This window comes from Amborella trichopoda, chromosome 5 (genome assembly GCF_054954075.1).
Source record: "Amborella trichopoda isolate Santa Cruz 75 chromosome 5, AtrichopodaSantaCruz75HAP2 v2.0, whole genome shotgun sequence".
NCBI classification, from domain to species: Eukaryota; Viridiplantae; Streptophyta; class Magnoliopsida; order Amborellales; family Amborellaceae; genus Amborella; species Amborella trichopoda.
The window spans coordinates 13,949,482-13,969,764 of record NC_142340.1 but is presented as its reverse complement, the minus strand read 5'-3'; the positions used below and the strand labels follow the sequence as shown (position 1 = coordinate 13,969,764).

At 38.5% G+C, this 20,283-nt stretch overlaps 1 protein-coding gene across 5 annotated transcripts in view; it reads left to right on the top strand.

Moving 5' to 3' along the window:
- Positions 1-1,905: 1,905 nt before the first annotated feature.
- Positions 1,906-20,283, top strand: part of LOC18421871 (uncharacterized) — a 39,315-nt gene continuing 20,937 nt past the window's right edge. Inside the window, exons 1-5 of one of the 5 annotated variants that reach the window (XR_016056038.1) lie at positions 1,906-2,158; positions 7,824-7,967; positions 14,255-14,470; positions 15,509-15,691; positions 15,893-16,054. Coding sequence is in view for 4 of the 5 variants with exons in the window: in XM_011622522.3 (XP_011620824.1) it covers positions 1,949-2,158; positions 7,824-7,967; positions 14,255-14,470; positions 15,509-15,691 (753 nt within the window). In the remaining variant the exon portion in view is untranslated. Of the gene's footprint in view, positions 2,159-7,823; positions 7,968-8,130; positions 8,284-14,254; positions 14,471-15,176; positions 15,304-15,508; positions 15,692-15,892; positions 16,055-20,283 lie in introns of those variants that run through there. The other 4 variants (XM_088867525.1, XM_011622522.3, XM_088867524.1 and 1 more) reach the window with 4 other exon arrangements.

Sequence of the window (20,283 nt, the reverse complement as noted above, 5' to 3'; positions counted from 1 at the left end):
ATATTATTAGACTCGGTTTTGGGATCGACTTGGGCTCTGCCTACGGGTCTTCTCTTCGAGAAGCAAGGAGAAGAGAGGAGTGAGAGAAGGTTAGAGAGAGAGAATTCTCACTCTAGTGGGGGGAGAGAGAGCAATGAAAAGATATATAGAGAGAGACTGAGAAGGGAGAGAGAATAAACTCCTTTGATTGATCTACAGATGATTTGATCTCTTATATTCTACCCCTTTTATAGAGGTTTTGGGCATTATTTTTGATAAAGCCTTGCTTTTTCCTTAAACAGATGGTCCTTCATACAACACTATTCACACAACATCGTAATTCTTTTATGATGAAAGATCTCCTAAGTTCTATCATAGAAAGAACCAACAATATGTTGGAATTGCAAAGAATCATGCCCATTTCGAAAACCTGCACATGGTGATAATGTGCATATTATTTTACCCTATTTGGGTGATTTTTTTTGTTGAAATTGTTGCCATATTCGAGGGTATTGCCTGTAAGCGATGCGTTGAACTTGAACCCGGATATAGTGAGAAATGAACAATAGTTAGCTAGGGCATTCTCCAAAATCGATGTGTTGTCTTAAAAGAGTAACGACCTTAAACTTTCCCTTTAACCTGTCTCAAGCCCGGGTAAAGATGAGTTATGTTAATAAGCAACCAACATAAAACTTCGCTAAAACTTTCGATGAATTCTGAATCTACAATGAGCTGTTCCATATTCAGGTGATTTATTTTGTTATGATAACTCTACATATTAACCTAACCATATTGTGACTCCCATTGGGATATGTACATGTATATATTGTCCCACAATTTGTAGAGAGTAAAGACATCTAAATTTCCAGCAAAGATTATCTCACTTTCCGTGCTTATAAGTTTTTTATCCCGAATTTTTAACGTTTTAGCAACCTTATACTTGTGACAACCTCACATTTCTAGGAAGGTTACACTTTCTTTTACCAACACCTTTTTTTTACGAATAACTTTCATCCTAAATTCTTACGTATCCTAACTTTCCAATTATAGTAAAGTTCCTTGACTTTTTTTTTTTTACCCCACACAAAAAATGTCATAAATATATCAAATATCTTATTGCCTAAAGAAACCAGAAAATAGGGATCTTTGCAAACTTTGAAATTAAGAAATTAGTGGAAAACAAAATTTAGGGTTTGGGGTTTGACAAAGAAGGAATATGTATGAGATTAAACAAAACATTTTATTGGGAAGCAATCAAACTACTTAGAATGGTCATAATCCGCTTGTTAAGAGGAAGCTCGAGAAAATTGAGTTATATCGCTCAAAAAGTGAAAGATCCTCTTTTGGTTTAATATATAATGAGACCATCTACTTTTAATATAAGGCGGTCACAATTGATTTTTGACCTGACCTCTCGATGAATATGATAATTGGTAGCTGCAATTATTTTATCGACCAAATTCAAAGTCTAAAATTTTTTTTATCCAATTTTGTGTCACATCCAAGCGATTAGATCTCCCATCGGATGCTTGTAAGTATTAGCGGTATCGTGTATGAAAGATAAATTGTTTCATTGTATGCAGTCCCTTATCTACAATGAATACTCAAGTGACGCCATGTCAGCGGCGGGCCGCCATATGTGGATACTCCGGAAGCGCCATTATCCGCTCGTCTCTGCCAAAATGACCCCTCTCCCTCTCTTGTTAATGCAGCAAAAAAGATGACGAAGCAAACCCAACAAGGGACCTAGACTCTGAACTGAAAACCAGATAATCATTTGCTATCAACTGGAAAATAGAAAGACACCCGCGACTAAATCCAAAGTTTTTTTTTAAACCAAATTTTGAAGCAGCTGGTATTTTCTTTCATCGCATCTCTCGCTGCTGCTCCTTATGCTCAGGTTATGCCCTAGGGGCTTTATTTCGTACCATTTTTAAATCTACATAATTCCCACCGGCTCTGCATCGCCATGGAATTCACCTTGGCCTCAAAGGTTAGGGTGGTTTCAGGGCCCATTCACTACTTCATTTCAAGTCAAGCTCCTCCAATTTCTGCGAAAAGCCCCCGAGTTCTCCCAGAAAGCTCTCACCTCAATCTGTCTAGGACTGTATTAACCTACCGATCTAGACCTGCGTGTGGTGTAACGTCGATGAGAGATCATTCTCAGCCTGAAACTGAGGTATGCCGTGTGTTCTTCTTATTGCTCGATACTTCTCTTTCTTCTTCTGTTCTGATTTTTTGAAGTGTATATTTGCATTTTTATTGTTTAGCATTTTGGTTGTATATTTGAGACTGATAGGTTGTACCTTGACTCAGGGTTCTGCATTTCTTATCATAAAAGGTTATCTTTTGTAGGTTATGTGGTAAGGAAGGTAGGTTATGTGATAAGGAACGGTAGAGTAGGGTTTCTCTTAAGAGACCTTACTTGTTGGGAGTTGTGTTTTGAATTTTTGTGTGCATACATGTTTTGGGTCATTGCGCTTTCCTTTACCTTTGTTTTTATGTATACATGTCTATGCAAGAATAAGAGTGTTTATCTTGAAAATTTGTTGGTTGGCATAAATAAACTTAATGGGATTTAGAAATGGTCTTTGTTTGCATTCGATATGCCACATGAATTATTGTTTTCTGTTTATTTAGGTTTTCATTTTAGTGCATAGAGTTGGAGCTCGATATACGAAGACTGATAGCGAGATACTAACAGGCTCTCTAAATAGAATCTCATAAGATTTCTATCATAAATCTTCAAAAGGAACTTGAAAGGTAGTTGATAAAAATAGTATGTATATATCAATGTTTCGGGAATTCGCTGAGTCTACTCAAGCAAAGCCAAGTAACTCGGCCTCGGCCTATGGCCAAGGCGAGCATGTCCTGATTTCAACATACACCTCCTTGGAAACAGGGAGTTATACAATCTCTCTTTAAATAGGAGACATATAGAATTGTACGAACTATCGAGGGATCAAACTTATGAGCCATACTATGAAGTTGCGGGAGAGAGTGATTGAAGAACGACTGAAATGAGTGGATTAGAAAGCCAAACCAATTCGGTTTTATGCCAAGGAGGCCAACAATTAAGGCTATTTTTCTACTTAGGCAGTTGATTGAGAAGTTTAGGGCAAAGGGAAAAGACCTCCACATGATTTTTATTGATCTTGAGAAAGCTTATGATAGAGTACCTCGAGATTTAATTTGGACGGTGTTGGAAAAGAAAGGAGTCTCTAGATACTATATCAATTTGGTGAGAGATATATACGAGGGAGTGCAAACTAGTGTATGAACAACTAGTGGAGAGACATGTGAGTTTTTAGTGGCAATAGGTCTACATCAAGGGTCAGTGGTTGAGCTCATGCTCTTTGTCTTAGTTATGGATGAGTTGACTGGGGTGCCGACAAGATGAGGTACCATGGTGTATATTGCGACGACATAGTTTTGAGTGATGAGACCAGAAGTGGCATCAAGATAAAGTTAAAACTTTGGCAGGATGCTCTAGAATCTAAAGGTTTTGAAAATTAACTGATTGAAGACAAAGTATATAGAATACAAGTTTAGTAATAACAAGAGTAGAGATGAGAAAGTAGTTAAGTTTGATGATAATAAATACCAAAAAGAGTGCACTTTCAATATCTTGGATCGATAATCTAGGATAATGAAAAGATTGAGGAAGATGTCGCGCATAGAATGAGAGTTGGGTGGGCGAAGTTGAGATGTGCAACTAGAATATTATGTGATTTCCGTGCAACTAAAATATTATGTGATTGCCGCATACCAATGAAGCTGAAGGGGAAGTTCTATAGGACAACTATGACACCAGCTTTGCTTTAGGGGGCGAAATGTTGGGTGGTCAAGAAACAATATACCCATAGGATGAATGTAGTTGAGATGGATGAGTGGCAAGGCAAGAAGGAATAAAACTCCTAATGAATACATTCGGGAGAACTTAGGTGTGGCTTCAATAGGCGGTAAAATGAGAGAGTAGACTTAGGTGCGCTGGCCATGTGTAGTGTAGACCAATTACAACACATATTAGGAGGTGCGAGTTGGTTCAAGTGGAAGGCTCGAAAATGGCAAGGGGTAGGCTCAAAAGCATATGGTTGTAAGTAGTGAAAAAAGATATGGGGACTTATGGCCTCACTGCGGGTATGACCCTTGATATAGCAGTATGGTGGAGCAAGAGTCGACTATGATGATGATGATGATGACAGTCTCTCTCTAAATAAACGAGAAAACTCTATTTCTTTCTCTAAATCAGGCACTTCCTCTCTCTCTGGATCACACGGCTGGAGAGGTGCCTCTTCTCTTTCTCTCTCTAAATCACACCACTGGAGAGGCACTTCCTATATTTCTGCCCTAAATCACATGGCTGCAGAAAAGGGCACTGTTTAGCTCTCTCTAAAAACAAGGAACCCATTAAAGAGAGAGAGAGGAGGTGAATTGGTTCGAGTCTTGAGTGCAGAAGAGTCCTAGATTGTAGTCTATCGGACTCTCTCTCTCTCATTCTTTTTATTCTTTCCCATTCTGTAGGCCTCAACAATGACTCCCTTCAACAATAGCCCTATTATTTTTGACATTTTTATATATAGCAAAACATTTTCAAACATATTGCTTCACTCACGGCTCATCATCATGCAAAATCCATGATACTGTCATGGCTATCTATTAGTGTTTGAATTTTAATAATTTTTCTAAAAATAAGATTTATTTGAAATTTGGTGTGTGCATACATCCGACCGACTCACACCTATATACAATATTAAAAAATAATTGTCAAGAAATAAAATGATAAAAATACCCCTAAAATATTCATAGGGTAATTTGGTCTTTTTATCATCTAAATTATTTTTTATATTTTATTGAGGTGCTTCTCACTAAGGCACACACACCCACAAAATTTCAAGTTAATAAAATTTGTAGAAATTATTAAAATTCAAACACTTTCTAACAATCGTGACTGTGTGATTGACTTTGGACGGTGATGAGCTATGAGTGAAGTACTATAGAACTTCACCTATATGTGTTTGTAAGGTTTTTCTCTCTGTGTGTGTGTGCGCGCTCGTGTGTGTTCATGCGTGTGTCAAAGAGATGAGATCAAAGAGTTGATATATACAATATTGGAGAACTCTCTAGGCGGCGTGGCGGGCACCCAGAGACATGAGCGCCCAAATGTCATATTTTTTTTTAAGGGTTTGGTGGAATACCAACCCCTTGGATATGAGTTAAATACCTGATTTAAAAAAAAAAAGAAAAAAGAAAAGAAAAAAGAAACTGAACATGCATTCATTGTTTCACAAAATGATAAAAAATATTAAAGTTCAAGTATGTGTATAAATATCTAATGAGAAATAAATAATTGCTCATAGAACCCTAATTCAAAACTTGAAAATCTCTAACCTTTGAAGTGGAATCTTTCAAGCTTTCAAAGGGTGAGCTTTGGTTGCCAAAAACCTATTTTCACAACCACTTCAAGTCCCAAAAAGATTGGGCTCGAATGCCTTTTAATTTCGCAAGAAATCTAAAATTTTAGATTTGTGGTTGATCTTCAATTTCTCATAAAAATCCAGATTCAGGAGTTTTTTGGCTTGAAATTGGTTCTACAAGGATTTTAGGGGGTTAATACAAAGAAAAGAGGAGCAAAAGAAAAGAGGAGCAAAGAGGGCATTTTCGCCCCTCTCCCAGTAATTTGTTGTGAGCAGCTTAGGCACCCGCCTTGTGGCATGACCCCCCTACTTGCCCGACATCGCCCAGGTCCTCTAGCCGCTTACGTGCTCGGGCGGGCGAATTTTTTGACGTTGGATATATATATATATATATATATATATATATATATATATATTATGAGAGAACGAGAGAAGAGAGAGAGCGGGTGTCAGGGTTTGCATCATAGTACACTTAAGGTCCTCATATTTTTTTTCTTATTGTATATGTGGAGAGAGAGGCTATGCATTCGTGTGTGAGAAAGAGGCTCCTGTATTTTTCTGTTTCTTCTTCATATATTTAGATAGAGTGAATATGAGATTCATATAAGTAGATAGAGTGAATATGAGAGAGAGAGAGAGAGAGAGAGAGAGAGAGAGAGAGAGAGAGAGAGAGGCTTCGTGTCAAACACTTGGAGGCCATCTTCTTGTTATTTCTTCTTATACGACGAGAGAGAACATATAGGTCCATGTGTGTGTTTGTGTGTATGTGTGTGGGTCTGAGAAACGGTTTCGGTGAGGATTCCTTAAATGAATTGGCGAATCAGGTTTCCAAACCGGAATCGTGGGTCAGCAAAGACCGTTTGTTGGAACCACGGAGTCTCGATTCCTTAATTTTGGAATCTTGTTTCAGTAATGTTTAGAATTTTCAACCCATTATTTGTGGAAAGTCGTTCCCAAATACATTGAATTGTAACTCAAGCAAATATTGAATCTTGAGTCCACCTCAAATAATACATAATTCCACATCTAATGATTCTCTTTTTGCTAGGGTTTTGAATCTAGAATCTACAATGTATATCAATTCATAGGAGTAGGGAAGTGCAATTCAATCAATATGGAATCTTGCTTCCATATCTTTTAGAAATACATAATCCTATTTTGTCTATATAATAATGAAGTCATAATCCCAATTTAGAAATATATCTTTGGGATATAATTTTCCTAATATATTATTTGACCCTAAATTCAGTGGTCAACACAATCATTTTAAAATTTACTCTACGAGTCTAATAAGAGACATTTGTTATAGGTTCTAAAGTTGGTAAGGCTCAAGATGTGTATGGGACTTCCTACTCCATATAATTGCAATCTCGATTGTTGGGTAGTGGTCTCCGTATTAATGTAATTCTCGATTTCAAACTAGCATGCATCGCGGATCCATATACGTCAGAAACTCAATTCCAAAGATTTTGGAATCATGATTCTAAACTGCAGCATATCTCTCTTCCACATATGTCAAAAACTCAATTCCATAAATGTCAGAATCTCAATTCCACATATCGATGAATCTCGATTCCAGGGGATAGGAATCTCGAATCCAAGGAGGCTGGAATCACGACTCTTGATGTGGATGAATCTCAAATCTATTTTAGTTGAGACGCAATTCTAGGAATTTAGGAATCTCGTTCCCCGCAATTCCCACTGTACGGTTGTCGATTCCGAAAACAAGAATCTTCCATGCGGCCACGATTCCAATTCTTGAAATGATTCGGGTTCCCAGGCGTTTCCAACGACTATGTTGGACCTTGGTTTGTGTTTTCTACCTTTGTAATTCGAATCATCTTTGTTATGCTGGTGTGCTGTCAAGTAGTGAGGAGATTATTATTCTAAGATGTATATCAATGATGTAAATTTATGTTTGATTGATCATAGGATTCTTTGAGTTAGACTGGTTTCGGACATTCTTTAGATATAATTTGAGTTTGACTTGTCTCTGACATTCCCTCAAAAAAGAAATTTTGGATTGGGGATGTATTTGTGGTTCTTAAACTAGGAATTAAGTATAGGGGGACTTTTATTGACTTCAAACATCATGCTTCTTATCTTGTCTTGAGTTCGACAAATCTTCCTAACATGATACTAGTCCATATTTTTGAATGATATATTATTATACCTGATATACATGTGAGATCATATCATATCCCAAACATTAGTATCAACCATGCTTCCATCTCTTTAATCTCTGTAGTCAGTAATACTAACCATTTATGTGCATTGAGAAGCCTGATTATGTTAAAAAAATTAACAGATGTTTTTATGCCTATGCGCTGCTTTTTTTCCCTCTTCTTGGATGTCATTTGTGTATTAAAGTCGTAATCGACACATGCTACTTTAGATTTGTGATGGGCTTTTTGCTATTTTTCTCAGAGCCATTGTGAAGGACTCAGTGACCATGACTTGTCTAGCTTAACTGCATTATCACCCTTGGATGGTAGATACGTGCAAAAGGTCAAGGAGTTGCACTGCTTTTTGAGTGAATATGGCCTGATTCGTTATCGTATTTTGGTTGAGGTAAATAACTGTTGATTGTTTTTCTAAGTGATATGATTTGTTCGTCAAACTCTTCTATTCTTGATGCATGTTTTGATGGTAGATACGTGCAAAAGGTCAAGGAGTTGCACTGCTTTTTTAGTGAATATGGCTTGATTCTTTATCGTATTTTGGTTGAGGTAAATAACTGTTGATTGTTTTTCTAAGTGATATGATTTGTTCGTCAAACTCTTCTATTCTTGATGCATGTTTTGATGGTAGATACGTGCAAAAGGTCAAGGAGTTGCACTGCTTTTTTAGTGAATATGGCCTGATTCTTTATCGTATTTTGGTTGAGGTAAATAACTGTTGATTGTTTCTATAAGTGATATGATTTGTTCTTCAAACTCTTCTATTCTTGATTCATATTTTAATTGTTTTTCTCCATCACATTTTCCTTTGAACTAATGGAATTTGGAAAGCCAAGATGGTGGGTTTGTCTTCAATTGAATATTTTTGATCTTCTTTCTTGCATACTACAGATGTCTGCTAGCCAGCTAGATTATTCTGTATATGCAACGTGTATGCGCTATGCAGTGGACTGATTAGTCACTTGCAATTACAAGGGGATGCATATTATGTGACCAATCCTCTAGTACCTTTTGACGTTGATCCTTTCAAATAGATTTTAACCATGATTGGCGATATTGGTTTGACCTTGTTCAGCAGTATCCTCTTGCAAATATGATGTATATTTTCCTTCCAAGGAATGCTTCCACTTCAACATCCTATAATTATTTGTGCATTTTATGTCATTGTGGCTCCTTAAAGAAGTTAACATGATCTTGGCATTACTTTTCACAGTAGTCATTGTCTCATAGCAGGCTGTGCAAACCTGCTGTTTTTGTTCTGTTTTTAAGCTTAAGTTGTGTGAATAATTGAAATCTATTTAATGGCCATGCAGATGCAATCCTTGGTGTAATAATTGAAGAGTAGCTTGTTTCCTGCTGCTTTTTCTCCTGTATAATTTGCAAAAATTTGAAAGAACTGGTTATGTGGAGTTTTTGGGAATAAAATAAAAAACTTTTCTCTATTTTGTTACTAATATATCTGAGTTCCACTTACAAGTGCCACAAAACAATGTTGTAAACAAGAAATGAAACCCTAAATATGACCTATGGCCTTTTCCTTTTATTGCCAAATAATCCTAACTCAATCCGGGGCTGAATACAAGCTTTAACTATGAATTCTAATACAAATAATGTTCCTGAAAATTACAATAGATTGTGTAGTAATGTCTGAAAACTTAGAAGACGTGCTTGATGTTGTCGAGGGCCACTCCCATAGGACTTGGTACACCCCACATCCAATTACTTGACCGATGGCGCCCTCTGATCCTATTGGTCCTGCTGAATTCTCTGAATTGGGAAGCTCCTTTGGACAATTCCTTTTTCAAAACTAGGGTTTGAGAGCATAAAACAAATTAGGGTTTTTCTAGACCTTTTTTGAGACTCTTATGGTTAGCCACCTTAGTGGCACATCCTTTTCAGAATGGGCCTGGCATACCCCTCTGTGTTATATGGGTGGCATACCACCCCAAGCTCCCTAGGGTGGTGCATGCCATACCTTTGGAACTAGAGAGGAGAGAGGAGAGAGGAGAGAGGAGAGATATAGAGAGGGGTGTGGAGGAGAGAGGAGAGTGAGAGGCTAGGAGATTTCAGATGGTGAGAATGAGGCAGTCTACCCTCTATTTATAGCTCCAAGATGGTTCTAGGTATACTTATCTAATTTAGAATTCATCTTGGCCATAGGAGTCCTAGGTAATCTATGAGGTGAGAGAAACATAACTGAGCCATTCGTCCCTTGAATCAGCCACCATGATTGAGAGGGGAATTTAAGAACCTTATCCCTTGAATCTTCGACCCACATTCACTTCTAGTCAACTTAGGATATGACCAATCAAAAGATCTTCTATCTTGAGTAGTACTTCCTCTTCTCTTACAAGGAGATTGTAGGAATTCAAAATCAAAGAGATTTGGTAAAAAACAAAGATTTGAAAATAATATTTTTCACACGTAAAGTGTTCTTTGCTCCCACAAATATTGACACTAAATCTTTTTCAAAGATTTCATTGCGTTTCCTTCTTTAATAAACCATCCTTATTAAAAACATAACTTAATCCTTAACAAAAATGAAATGACATGGCCATCGTCACTAGGCTAGGACACGTGGTCCATATGGCCCCCATGTCCCATGCCATGTGGGTTGGGCCCTTGTCACAAGAGTCCCAAAATGCCCTAGGGATTTTTGGAAAATTACAAAAACACCCTTTTAGTATTTTTTTTTGCTAAAAATAATTTTAAAAAATTCTTGAAATTTTTTTGAAAACTACATAATCATTTCGGTGCTGATAGGCCTACATTAGGGGTTAGACTTGAGCCCATATATGTTTGTTTTAGTTATGGACGAGTCAACTAGGCACCTACAGGATGAAGTACTACCGTGGCGTATGTTGTTTGTGGATGACATAGTTTTGATCGACAAAGTTAGAACTTTGGAGTGATGTTCTAGAATCTGAAGGTTTTAAAATTAGTAGGACTAAAATAGAGTATATAAAATGCAAGTTTAGTAATAATAAGAATAAAAACGAGGAAGTAATTAAGATTGATGGCCAAGATATACTTAAAAGAAAGTATTTTTGATATCTGGAAAATGTAATCAAGGAAAATAGAGAGATTGAGGAAGATGTCGCACATAAACTTACGGTTAGGTGGGAGAAATGGTGATGTGCATCTGGCGTTTTATGTTATCACCGCATATTATTGAAACTGAAGAGGAAGTTTTATAGGACAACTGTGATACTATATTTTCTTTATGGGATGGAATGTTGCGTAGTCAAGAAACAACATACCCATAGGATGACTGTGGCTGAGATGAGGATGTTGAGATGGATGAGTGGCAAGGCAAGAACAAATAGGATTCAAAATGAATACATTTGATGGAACTTAGATGTGGCTTCAATAGTTGATAAAATGGGCTGGTCATGTGCAATGTAGATGCGATACAACACCGGTTATGAGGTACGATTTGGTTAAAGTGAAAGGCTTTAAAAGGACTAGGGAGGACACAAAAAGATATTGATGGATATAGTTAGAAAAGATATGGGGACTTATGGTTTTACTAAGAATATGACCCTTGATAGTGCAGAATGGCGAAACATGATTCGTGTAGCCGACCCCAAATAGTTGTGATAAGGCTTAATGATGATTATGATGACATAATCATTTATTAAATTGGGAAAAAAAAATCTAGAAGTGGATTGTTACCAATGGCTCGAGAAAAGTGATAGGCAGGGAATTCCACCTGACTCAATAATCGTGATCCTCGATTATCTTCTCATGCTAACCCAATGAGACCCTTGACCCATAGTCTCTTGTAGCGGCTCATGATTGGCTTGAAAACGCTTGCCAATAAATAGTAAAACCACAAGCTCTTTTCACTATAACTCACGATGAAACCCCAAAATAATTCATTCACAACTTATGCGATACACTTTGTAGCATTTCACACTTGTTCCTCTTGGCTTTTCACATCCGAGGAAGGACCTTTCAATCGCATGAACATGCTCAACACATAGAGGCTACCATGTTGGCCTCACACACAAGATTCATGATAAGTTTTGGTAACGTTTTACGTTGGCTGCCTACCTAACACAATCCAACTCCTTTACTTGGGCATGGGGCAGGTTAAAGGAAAGTTTAAGGTCCTCACCTGTCTTAGACCAATTGGCCTCACACACACAAAGGAATATTTCTTGATGAAATCAGTACTAACAGAATTAGGGTTTCCACTCTCTCACTCTTTTTTTTTTTTTGTTCAGGTTGCTATTTCTTTAAAGAATAAAGAAGAAGAAAATAAGCAAGTCAGTTCTTTGATACCATATAAACAATACTGGTGAACAATACAGTGAATATTGCCATGAACAGTTCCATGAAAAGTGCCATGAACAGTAAAAGGTGTCAAAAATAAAGAGAGAAAGGGAAATGAAGAAGAAAAGAACGAAAGAGAAGGGAGAGAGTGACAAGAGATTCAATCACCCTGTGCCCCACTAATGTCTTTATTTATAATTGTTTGGGGTTTGCAAAGCACAAAAATACCGTCAATGAAAATAAGTATCAGATAACATATCAAAATGACAGAAATGCCTCAATATGCAAAACAAGTTATTCTTTAACAAATTTTTTGGTTCCAATCATATGTAGAAATGTATAACTATTTAGAAATGGAAGTTGGTGATGCTACATCTATTAAGTTAAAGTTCAGTCCGATGTTAAGCATTGGGAAAAATGACTTGAGTTGGGGAATGGATTCTTATGCAACGATTTTTTTAATCATATTACTTATTTTGGGAAATCCCTAAAAGTTAGAAAAATAAGAAAAGCACGTTGAAAGCATTAGGTCTTAAAAAATTGTTGCATTTTATATTTTCAAAACATGATTTTAATCTTTTATAAACATGCATAATGGAAGAATTCTATGAGTGAAAAGGCACATTTAGTGAGAAAGGTTATGAGAATATCAGGCTCTCTTTTTCAGTCACCTACCTCTCTGTTGATGTGTATAACGCTACTCAAGTGAAGTTGGATCAATTGCTATATCCATTGTTAGATTTTGAAAACATATAATAATAAATCTACTTAGACATGAAAAGAGTGTCATAAAATCAGTTTGGATTTATGCTAGGGAGGTCAACCATTGAGGCTATTTTCTTAATTAGGCAATTGTTTGAGAAGTTTAAGGAGAAGAGAAAGGCCTCCACGTGGTCTTTATTGATCAGCAAAAAGCATATGATAGGGTAGCTAGAGTGATAATTTGGTCGGCTGGAAAATAAATGAGTCTCAATAGGATACATTGACATAGTTATGGATATGTCAGAGGGAGTGCTAATTAGTGTGAGGACATTGTATGGGTTGTGGCATCTACAGGATGAGGTCCTGTAGTATAGCTGTTTGCGTATGAAATAGTTTTTGATTGATGAGACTAGAACGACATAAATACAAAATTAGAACTTTAGAGGGATGCTTTGGAATCTGAAGTTCTTAAAATTAGTCGGACTATGACAAAATGTATGGAATGCAAGTTTAGTAATAATATGAGCAAAAATGAAGAATTAGTAAAGACTGATGGCCAATAAGTACCCAAAAGAGATTATTTTCGATATTTTGGATCTATAATCTATGAGAAAGGAAAGATTGTGGAGGATGTTGCTCGTAGAATTAGAGCTTAGTGGATGAAGTGGAGGTGTGTTTCTAGAGTCTTATGTGATCACATACCAATGAACGAAGGGAAAGTTCTATAGGACGACTGTAAGATCAACCATGCTTTATGGGAGAATGTTAGGTGGTTAGGAAACAACATATGCATGTAATAAGTGTTAGCTAAGATGTAGAAGTTGAGATGGATAAGTGGCAAGACAAGGAAAGGTAGAATTCGAAATGAATATATTTGAACGAAATTACGATAGCTCCAACAAGCGATAAGGTAAGGGAAAGTAGACTTACGTGGTCTGGTAATGTGAAGCATCGACATAGAACAACACGGCTTAGGGGTGATTTGGTTCAAGTGGAAGGCTCTAAAAGGCAGTAGGAAGGCTCCAAAGGACATGGATGAAAGTAGTGAGAAAAAATATAGTGACTTATGGTCTTACTGAGGCTATGGCCATTGAGAGAGCAGAATGGTGGAACATAATTCGTATAGCCGACCTCAAATCGTTGGGACAAGGCTTGGATGATGGTGGTGATGATAATGTATAATCACAAATGATGATAATGTATAATAACAAATAAGAAGGATGGCACAACTATGTCTAGAAATATATTTTGGTTGGATAGCCAAGCATACTCCACAGACTACTTGGACTAAAGAGTTTTGAACTGATTTGTTCCCTTATTAGTGTTCCCCTCGCACCTCATGAGCTTTCTTTTTGTTTTTTTCTTTTTTGATGGTGCTTTTTCTTGTAGTAATCTTACTGTTTGAAGTTTTATTTCTCGAAATACTCTAATGAGCCAAAAGAGATCAAACTTAAATCTGAGTTTCTAAAACTAAGAGTAGCTATGGGTGGTCATATTTTTCAATTTCTTCAGCTTTATTTGTTTATGTGACTATGTTTTCTTTACTTTTTGTAGCCTGTTTGCTTCTCTATTTAGTCGCTTAGTCTGAACATTCATCATGTAACAATCATTGTTGACTTAAGTGCAGTGGAAGTCTGCTCTTTTTCGTATGTTAGGTTTTTGATGTAGTGATGCTCGTATTGTTCTTTGTGGTTGTAGGTCAAGTGGTTGATAAAGTTGTCACAAATTCCTGAAGTCACTGAAGTCCCAAGCTTTAGTGACAATGCCATATCTTATTTAGAAGACCTAGTTCAAAGTTTTAGTTTGGATGATGCCTGGGAAGTGAAAAGAATAGAGAAAGTTACCAATCATGATGTAAAGGCCGTGGAGTACTTCTTGAAAAAGAGATGCCAATCCTTTCCAGAAGTTGCAAAGGTCAGTGATTTTTCTTTTTTTGTTCTCGTAATAGTTGCAGATGTTATTTCTACTTCACTTATTTCCTTCTCTCAAGGCCCCTAAAATGTGTGGGCTAGGGTCTAGTACATCTTTTCTTTTCGCTTGCTCTTGGAGTGATTCTATCTGTGTTGTGTATTTTGATTTTGGGAAGTTCTTTCTCGGCATGAATCCCTAGGTTGTATTCCCACAGTTGATGTCAAGATCTTTATGTATGCTCTTCTTGCCTGATGAAGTTCTAAATTTATGTTACTCGTTATGCTAAAGGTAAATGTTTATCTGTGCTGTATTATGAAGATATGCACTTTTATGTTTTTGTTTGATCACAAATTAAAAAAAATATTTTTGATGAGATAACTTAAGCGGAAAAGGACTTGTTGTTCCTGGGTATTGAAGTTTTGTGGTGAGATATTTCTGTTGAAAAGGACCTTTTTTTCTTAAATATGATCAGTTAACCAGTCAATTGATCTGGTTAGACTGGTCCAGCCAACCAGTGCCTCCACTGGTTAAATGGCTAAGTCGGGTCCTGATATCATTATTCGTACTGTTGGAAGCCACAGAGTTCAGGTGCTCTTGACTATACCTACATTGGAAAACATGGAGGTTTGATGTGATTATGCATTCTCTAGACCTACACAATAATGTATGGGTGACCAAATCCTTCATTTGAATTTGTGAATTATTCTAGGTGCCTGGTTAAATTCTCAACTGAGGCATGGCTCCATGTCCTCATGAAGTTTTCAACCCAAGTTTAGTCCTTTGCTTCTAATCAGCATTGGGAAGTGTATGACCTGCTTATTATCTTAGCCATTGAGGTAATAGCCAATTCTGTTGACTTTAAAGCTTTAGTACCTGTTCTCAAACTTCATGCTGTAATTGTTGCAATCATGTTGCCATGTTGGAATTTTAAGTCATGGAACTTAAATACGTTTAAGAAAAAATATAGTTGATGGCATGTATGTATCTTTTTAGATTGCTTTGATCTACATTTTTGGGTGTGATATATTGTTTGTGTTTTAGGTACTGGAGTTTTTTCACTTCTCTTGCACATCTGAGGATATCAATAATTTGGCTCATGCATTAATGTTGAGGGAGTCCCTCAATATGGTAATTCTTCCTATCATGGATGAGTTGATTACAGCTATATGTGATCTTGCGAAGAAAAATGCAGACGTTCCTATGCTTTCTCGAACACATGGACAGGTAAGGTCATTTCTAAGATATAAGCTGGAATCTGGATTAATATTTGTTGCATAATTGTTATTTATGTTTGCCATCATAAAAGGGCGCCGTGAATGTTTTCTATGCTACATTCTCCGTTGTGAGGCCTCCTTGGAGACTACCTTTAATGCTCCTCTAATAATATAGAAAAGTATTTACTAAACTTCTCTATAATTCCAACAGACACATCAGATTGTGACTCATGATACGTTTCTATTTCCAATAAATATCTCTCCAATACGTGCTTGCCGTAGTAGAAGATAACAGAAGGGTAGGAAGTGAATTCGTTAAAGCAATGGGGAAGATGGTATACAATGGTATTAACAATGGGACCTCAGGATGAAGGTGAGCAGATTTTGAATGTATTATGTGATTACTTAAATATAAAAGTAGTCGATGGTTGACTCTGAACCTAATTCTTTTATGTTATCAAATATCAACACTCATAACCTCCTTGCCTTAGTGACTTAAAAAATTGAGTTTTATAGTGGTTGGGGGTTTTTCAACTTGACTATTAAGAACCTGTTTTTCCTTCTAATCTGAATGAAGGATAGGAGGGAGCTGAGACTCACCTTGAAATATTTAACAAAATAACCTCTATCACTTGGCATAGAAAGTCTCGGGTTTTTTATTGCATATGCAGGCTGTTTAACACAGATTATGACTTGTGTGTTGACATCTCATGCAAGTTTGTGTTTGGGAAGTGTCCCAAGGTATGAACCTTTTTGCATTGGAAGCATGGGACATGACATCCCCATTTTTTTTTATTAGGGTTTAGTGCTGGTGGAGAATGCCATTATGACTTAAAAAGTGAAATTTCTTTTGTAGGTATTCACCATCAGATATTCTGTTGTCAAGTCGAGGATCTTAATTTATATTCAGATTTATGAATGTGACAATCATCATTAACTTAAATATGCCCAAGTGTTACTAGAGAAACATGCACAAGATAACATAACATCATCATCAGAGCCTTTTCCCAACTACTTGGGGTTGGCTAGAAAGATAAAATAACTCCTGGCACAAAAGTTGGACAAAGCAGGAGATGTTCCTCAAACATTAGAATGAACAATATCAAATGTAATTCTTACATTTAATTTCAAGTTTAGCCAACTTGCATTTGTTGCAGCCCATTCATGATTAAAATTCTTAAAAGAAGTGTATGAAGGAATGTTCCAGAATTAAACTTCCTAATCCTATTAGAGACAATATGACTAGAGCGCTTAGCCCAAAGATGCTGGGTATGAAGAAAATGAGTTGATATAATTCTCGATGCTACCATCAATGGGTTTTAGGAAATAATTAGGTGAAAGAGATGACTCACTTTATGGCTTCACAAGTTCCCCTTTATGTTTTCTTATATCAAGTAACACTACAAATAGACAAAGTATTAGTTTTTAATCAATCTGTAGACAAACAGATGACATATTCATAGTCAACTGCAGGACAAATTAAACAGCATTTTTAAGAATGGAATTATAGTTAATCCTGTTAGGCTAATACCATGAATAGTGCCACTAGCATCCCTGCCCTCAAAATTATCAAATGTGGATTGCAACTGGACATTCGTAGCTGACTGATTGGTTATATTAACGTCAAATGCAAACATACAAGAAAAGTGGGTAAAAGTTGTGTGCTAGACACTCGGATGGCTCCTGCTCCATTCCCCTTCCTCCCGTCTACCACAATCATACGTACCTCCTCCACCCGTCATCCTTTAAAACCTTCTTCTTTACCCATTCATTCCCTTCCCTTTAGCCACCACACCTCCATGCAGACCCCTTCCCCTGCTCCTCATCACACCTCTTCTCTCCTCCCCTCCACCTCTGTACAGCCTTCCACCACCTCGACCCTCAGGTTTCTCCTTTCTTTGTCCACTTAATCCCCATCCAACATCATCTTGAACCCAACAATATCCGCCTTAACAGCCCACATATCCCCATTCTCGAGCAGTCTCTTCAACACTCTCTGGTTGGTCACGTCAAATCCATAGAGATGACATCAAGGGTAAAGAGAAATGGGGCCAAGGCCTTTGGGGGAAACCCAACCTCACATGTCGGAAGATCTCAAATGGTAAATTCCTCTTCTCCTTCTCGTCGCTTGAAGCTGGTCATAAAGCTCTTCAATGGCCTTCACCCCATTTAAAAGGTGCTTCTCTTTCGTTCTCTAGGTGGAGCAAAAACTAGGGAGCATTCATCAAACGAAAGATTTGGCTCAGAGCCTTCAACATCCCCCTCCACGCTTAGCATCCAGACACCTTCAGACTCATCAATGGAGCTTGTGGTGGTTTCGTTCTCTATGCATTGGGAGTCCGTTAAATACCTTCCCTTGGGAGCTGTTCAACTCCTCGAGACTCCCAACCCCCTTTTCCTCCCTCTCTCTAGCTACAAATTCATGATAAGTTTTATTAGTTCCACATTGCTTGGATCTCTGCTTATCCGCCTCCACAACACCATGTCCAAGTTTGCATCGTAGCTTCACCTGGGCAACAAGGTCAGGGCCACTCTGGTAGGCCACGATAGGTGGACCACGGTTGATCCTAGAAGTCGCGGGAGAACCTATCAGCACCGTCTGATGGGCCACCAGAAAGAACCACAATCTTCGACGACCCTGATCATCTCCACCCATTGAGTGTTTGATCCTCCTAGGTTCTGAAGCCCATCCCATAGGGAGCATGCTCTCTCTACGGCCAAGATTCAACAATGAGCCCCTCCTTTCCTCCACATCCAATGGGCCCCCCTTCTTCCCTAGCCCTCACCCCTTCCTTTCCTCTATGTGTGTCTTTTGTCCTTCTTCTTTTCCCCTACCCACTCACGTGACCAACTTGAATCGTCCTTCTTCTAACCACCCCCCTTTCCACTGGACGAACCCCACCCACTCGTCTCCTAGCCCATCTGCCTCGCTCTCCTTCCCTTGAGACTGCGGCACACGTGGCTCAACCCTCTCTTCATCATGTGGCCTTCCCTTATCCTCATCCTCTATGTGTTTTAGCCAGTGCGAGACAACCCATGTTGCTTCATCTTTGGTCTCTCTCCCAGTCACTTGTTCACCCTCATTGGCTCCTTCTCTCTCTCTTCCCTTAGCTACCACACCTCTCTTTCTGCCTATCTCTCCACCGAATAACCATCCTCCCCTTTTTTGCTACCTCCTCATCTTTCTGGCCTCGCAACCACCCACTTACCCCCCTAGTGCATCATCACCTCTCATGCTGACCTGATTTGCCCCTGTAGACGAGCGATGGCCACCCACTCTTGCCAGTCGGTTTAAGTTACTTCTTATCCGTAACCTTCAGCCCTCTACGACAATCGAGCTCCCCCTTCGGCCCTTTGATGGCCATCTTCCCTCCCCATCAGCTGCGCCTTGTTCCAAGTCTGATGCGTCTTGGTTTACTTCTCCTGGCTCAAGAATCAATCCCCCCGCCTTGGTGGCCCTCCCCTTGTCAAGCTCCCCTCCCACTGCCACAGAGGCCCTCCCCTCACCCATCTCATTTCAGAGGCCTTTTCCTTGCCCTTCTCAATTCAGGGACTACCCCCTTTATCACCCCTTGAAACTAAGGCACCACCACTTGCACCACTCAGCGGCACCCTCCACACCTGTAGCCGGCCTCTCCACCGACCCTATACTCCTCTCTTCCTCGACCCCTGTGGCTATTTCCTCAGCTTGTTCTTTTCTCTTGCCCTCTTCCTCCTCCCCCTTGTCTCTTGTGCCCCCACCTCCTCACCCCACCCCTAGATTGTCTCCCTCCCAACCCCTTGTTTCAATCCCCTTTTCCCTTGCTCTTCCGGGATATTGCAGGATATTACCTCACATCGCTCATCAACCACTTCCCCCATCATCAACCACTTCCCCTTTGGTTGCCCTTCTCCCCCCCAACCGTTCTTCTCATCTCCTTCAACCCATTCTTGCAGCCATCTTCTAATCTCCCACTGCACCTTCAACCCTCTTCTTCATTCGAACCCCTTCAAGGGGTAATGCCTCTTCCCTTCGTTTGTCACCACTACACCTTCCCCTATTTTAGCTACCTTCGTGGGGATGAGCCCCTTCCTTGTCCCTGGTAGACCTTCTTCACCCCCTCCCTGGAAGATGTGGTTGTGTAAAATTCCAAGCAATAAATTAAAAAATTTTCCTTCTTTTCTTTTATTAATTGCTGGAAATTCTACTTACAGGTGCCACAAATAGCAATAAAATCAACCCTACTACAATCTAGGATCTTTAAAAACTTATTGCCATACAATCTTTTATTAAACTGTGTACAATATTGAGACTTTAGGAAGCAAAATAAAATAATTACAGCAGCAAACAAAATTAAAGAAATTAGGGAAGACTTATTGGCCTTTCTTAGGGTTACCCTACTAGGGCTTAGCACCCCATACCCGAACGCTTGAGCGATGGCGCACTTGATCCTTAGATCTTGTGGAATCCATCAATATGAATTGGGAAGCACCTTTGGAACACCCTTATCTGAAGTCTATGGGGCTGAAAGTATGGGTCACTATGACATCTTCTTAGCCCCTTTTTAATCCCTTGGGTATGCCACTATATGGCACCCCTAGCTTATTCTAGGGCTGGGTGTG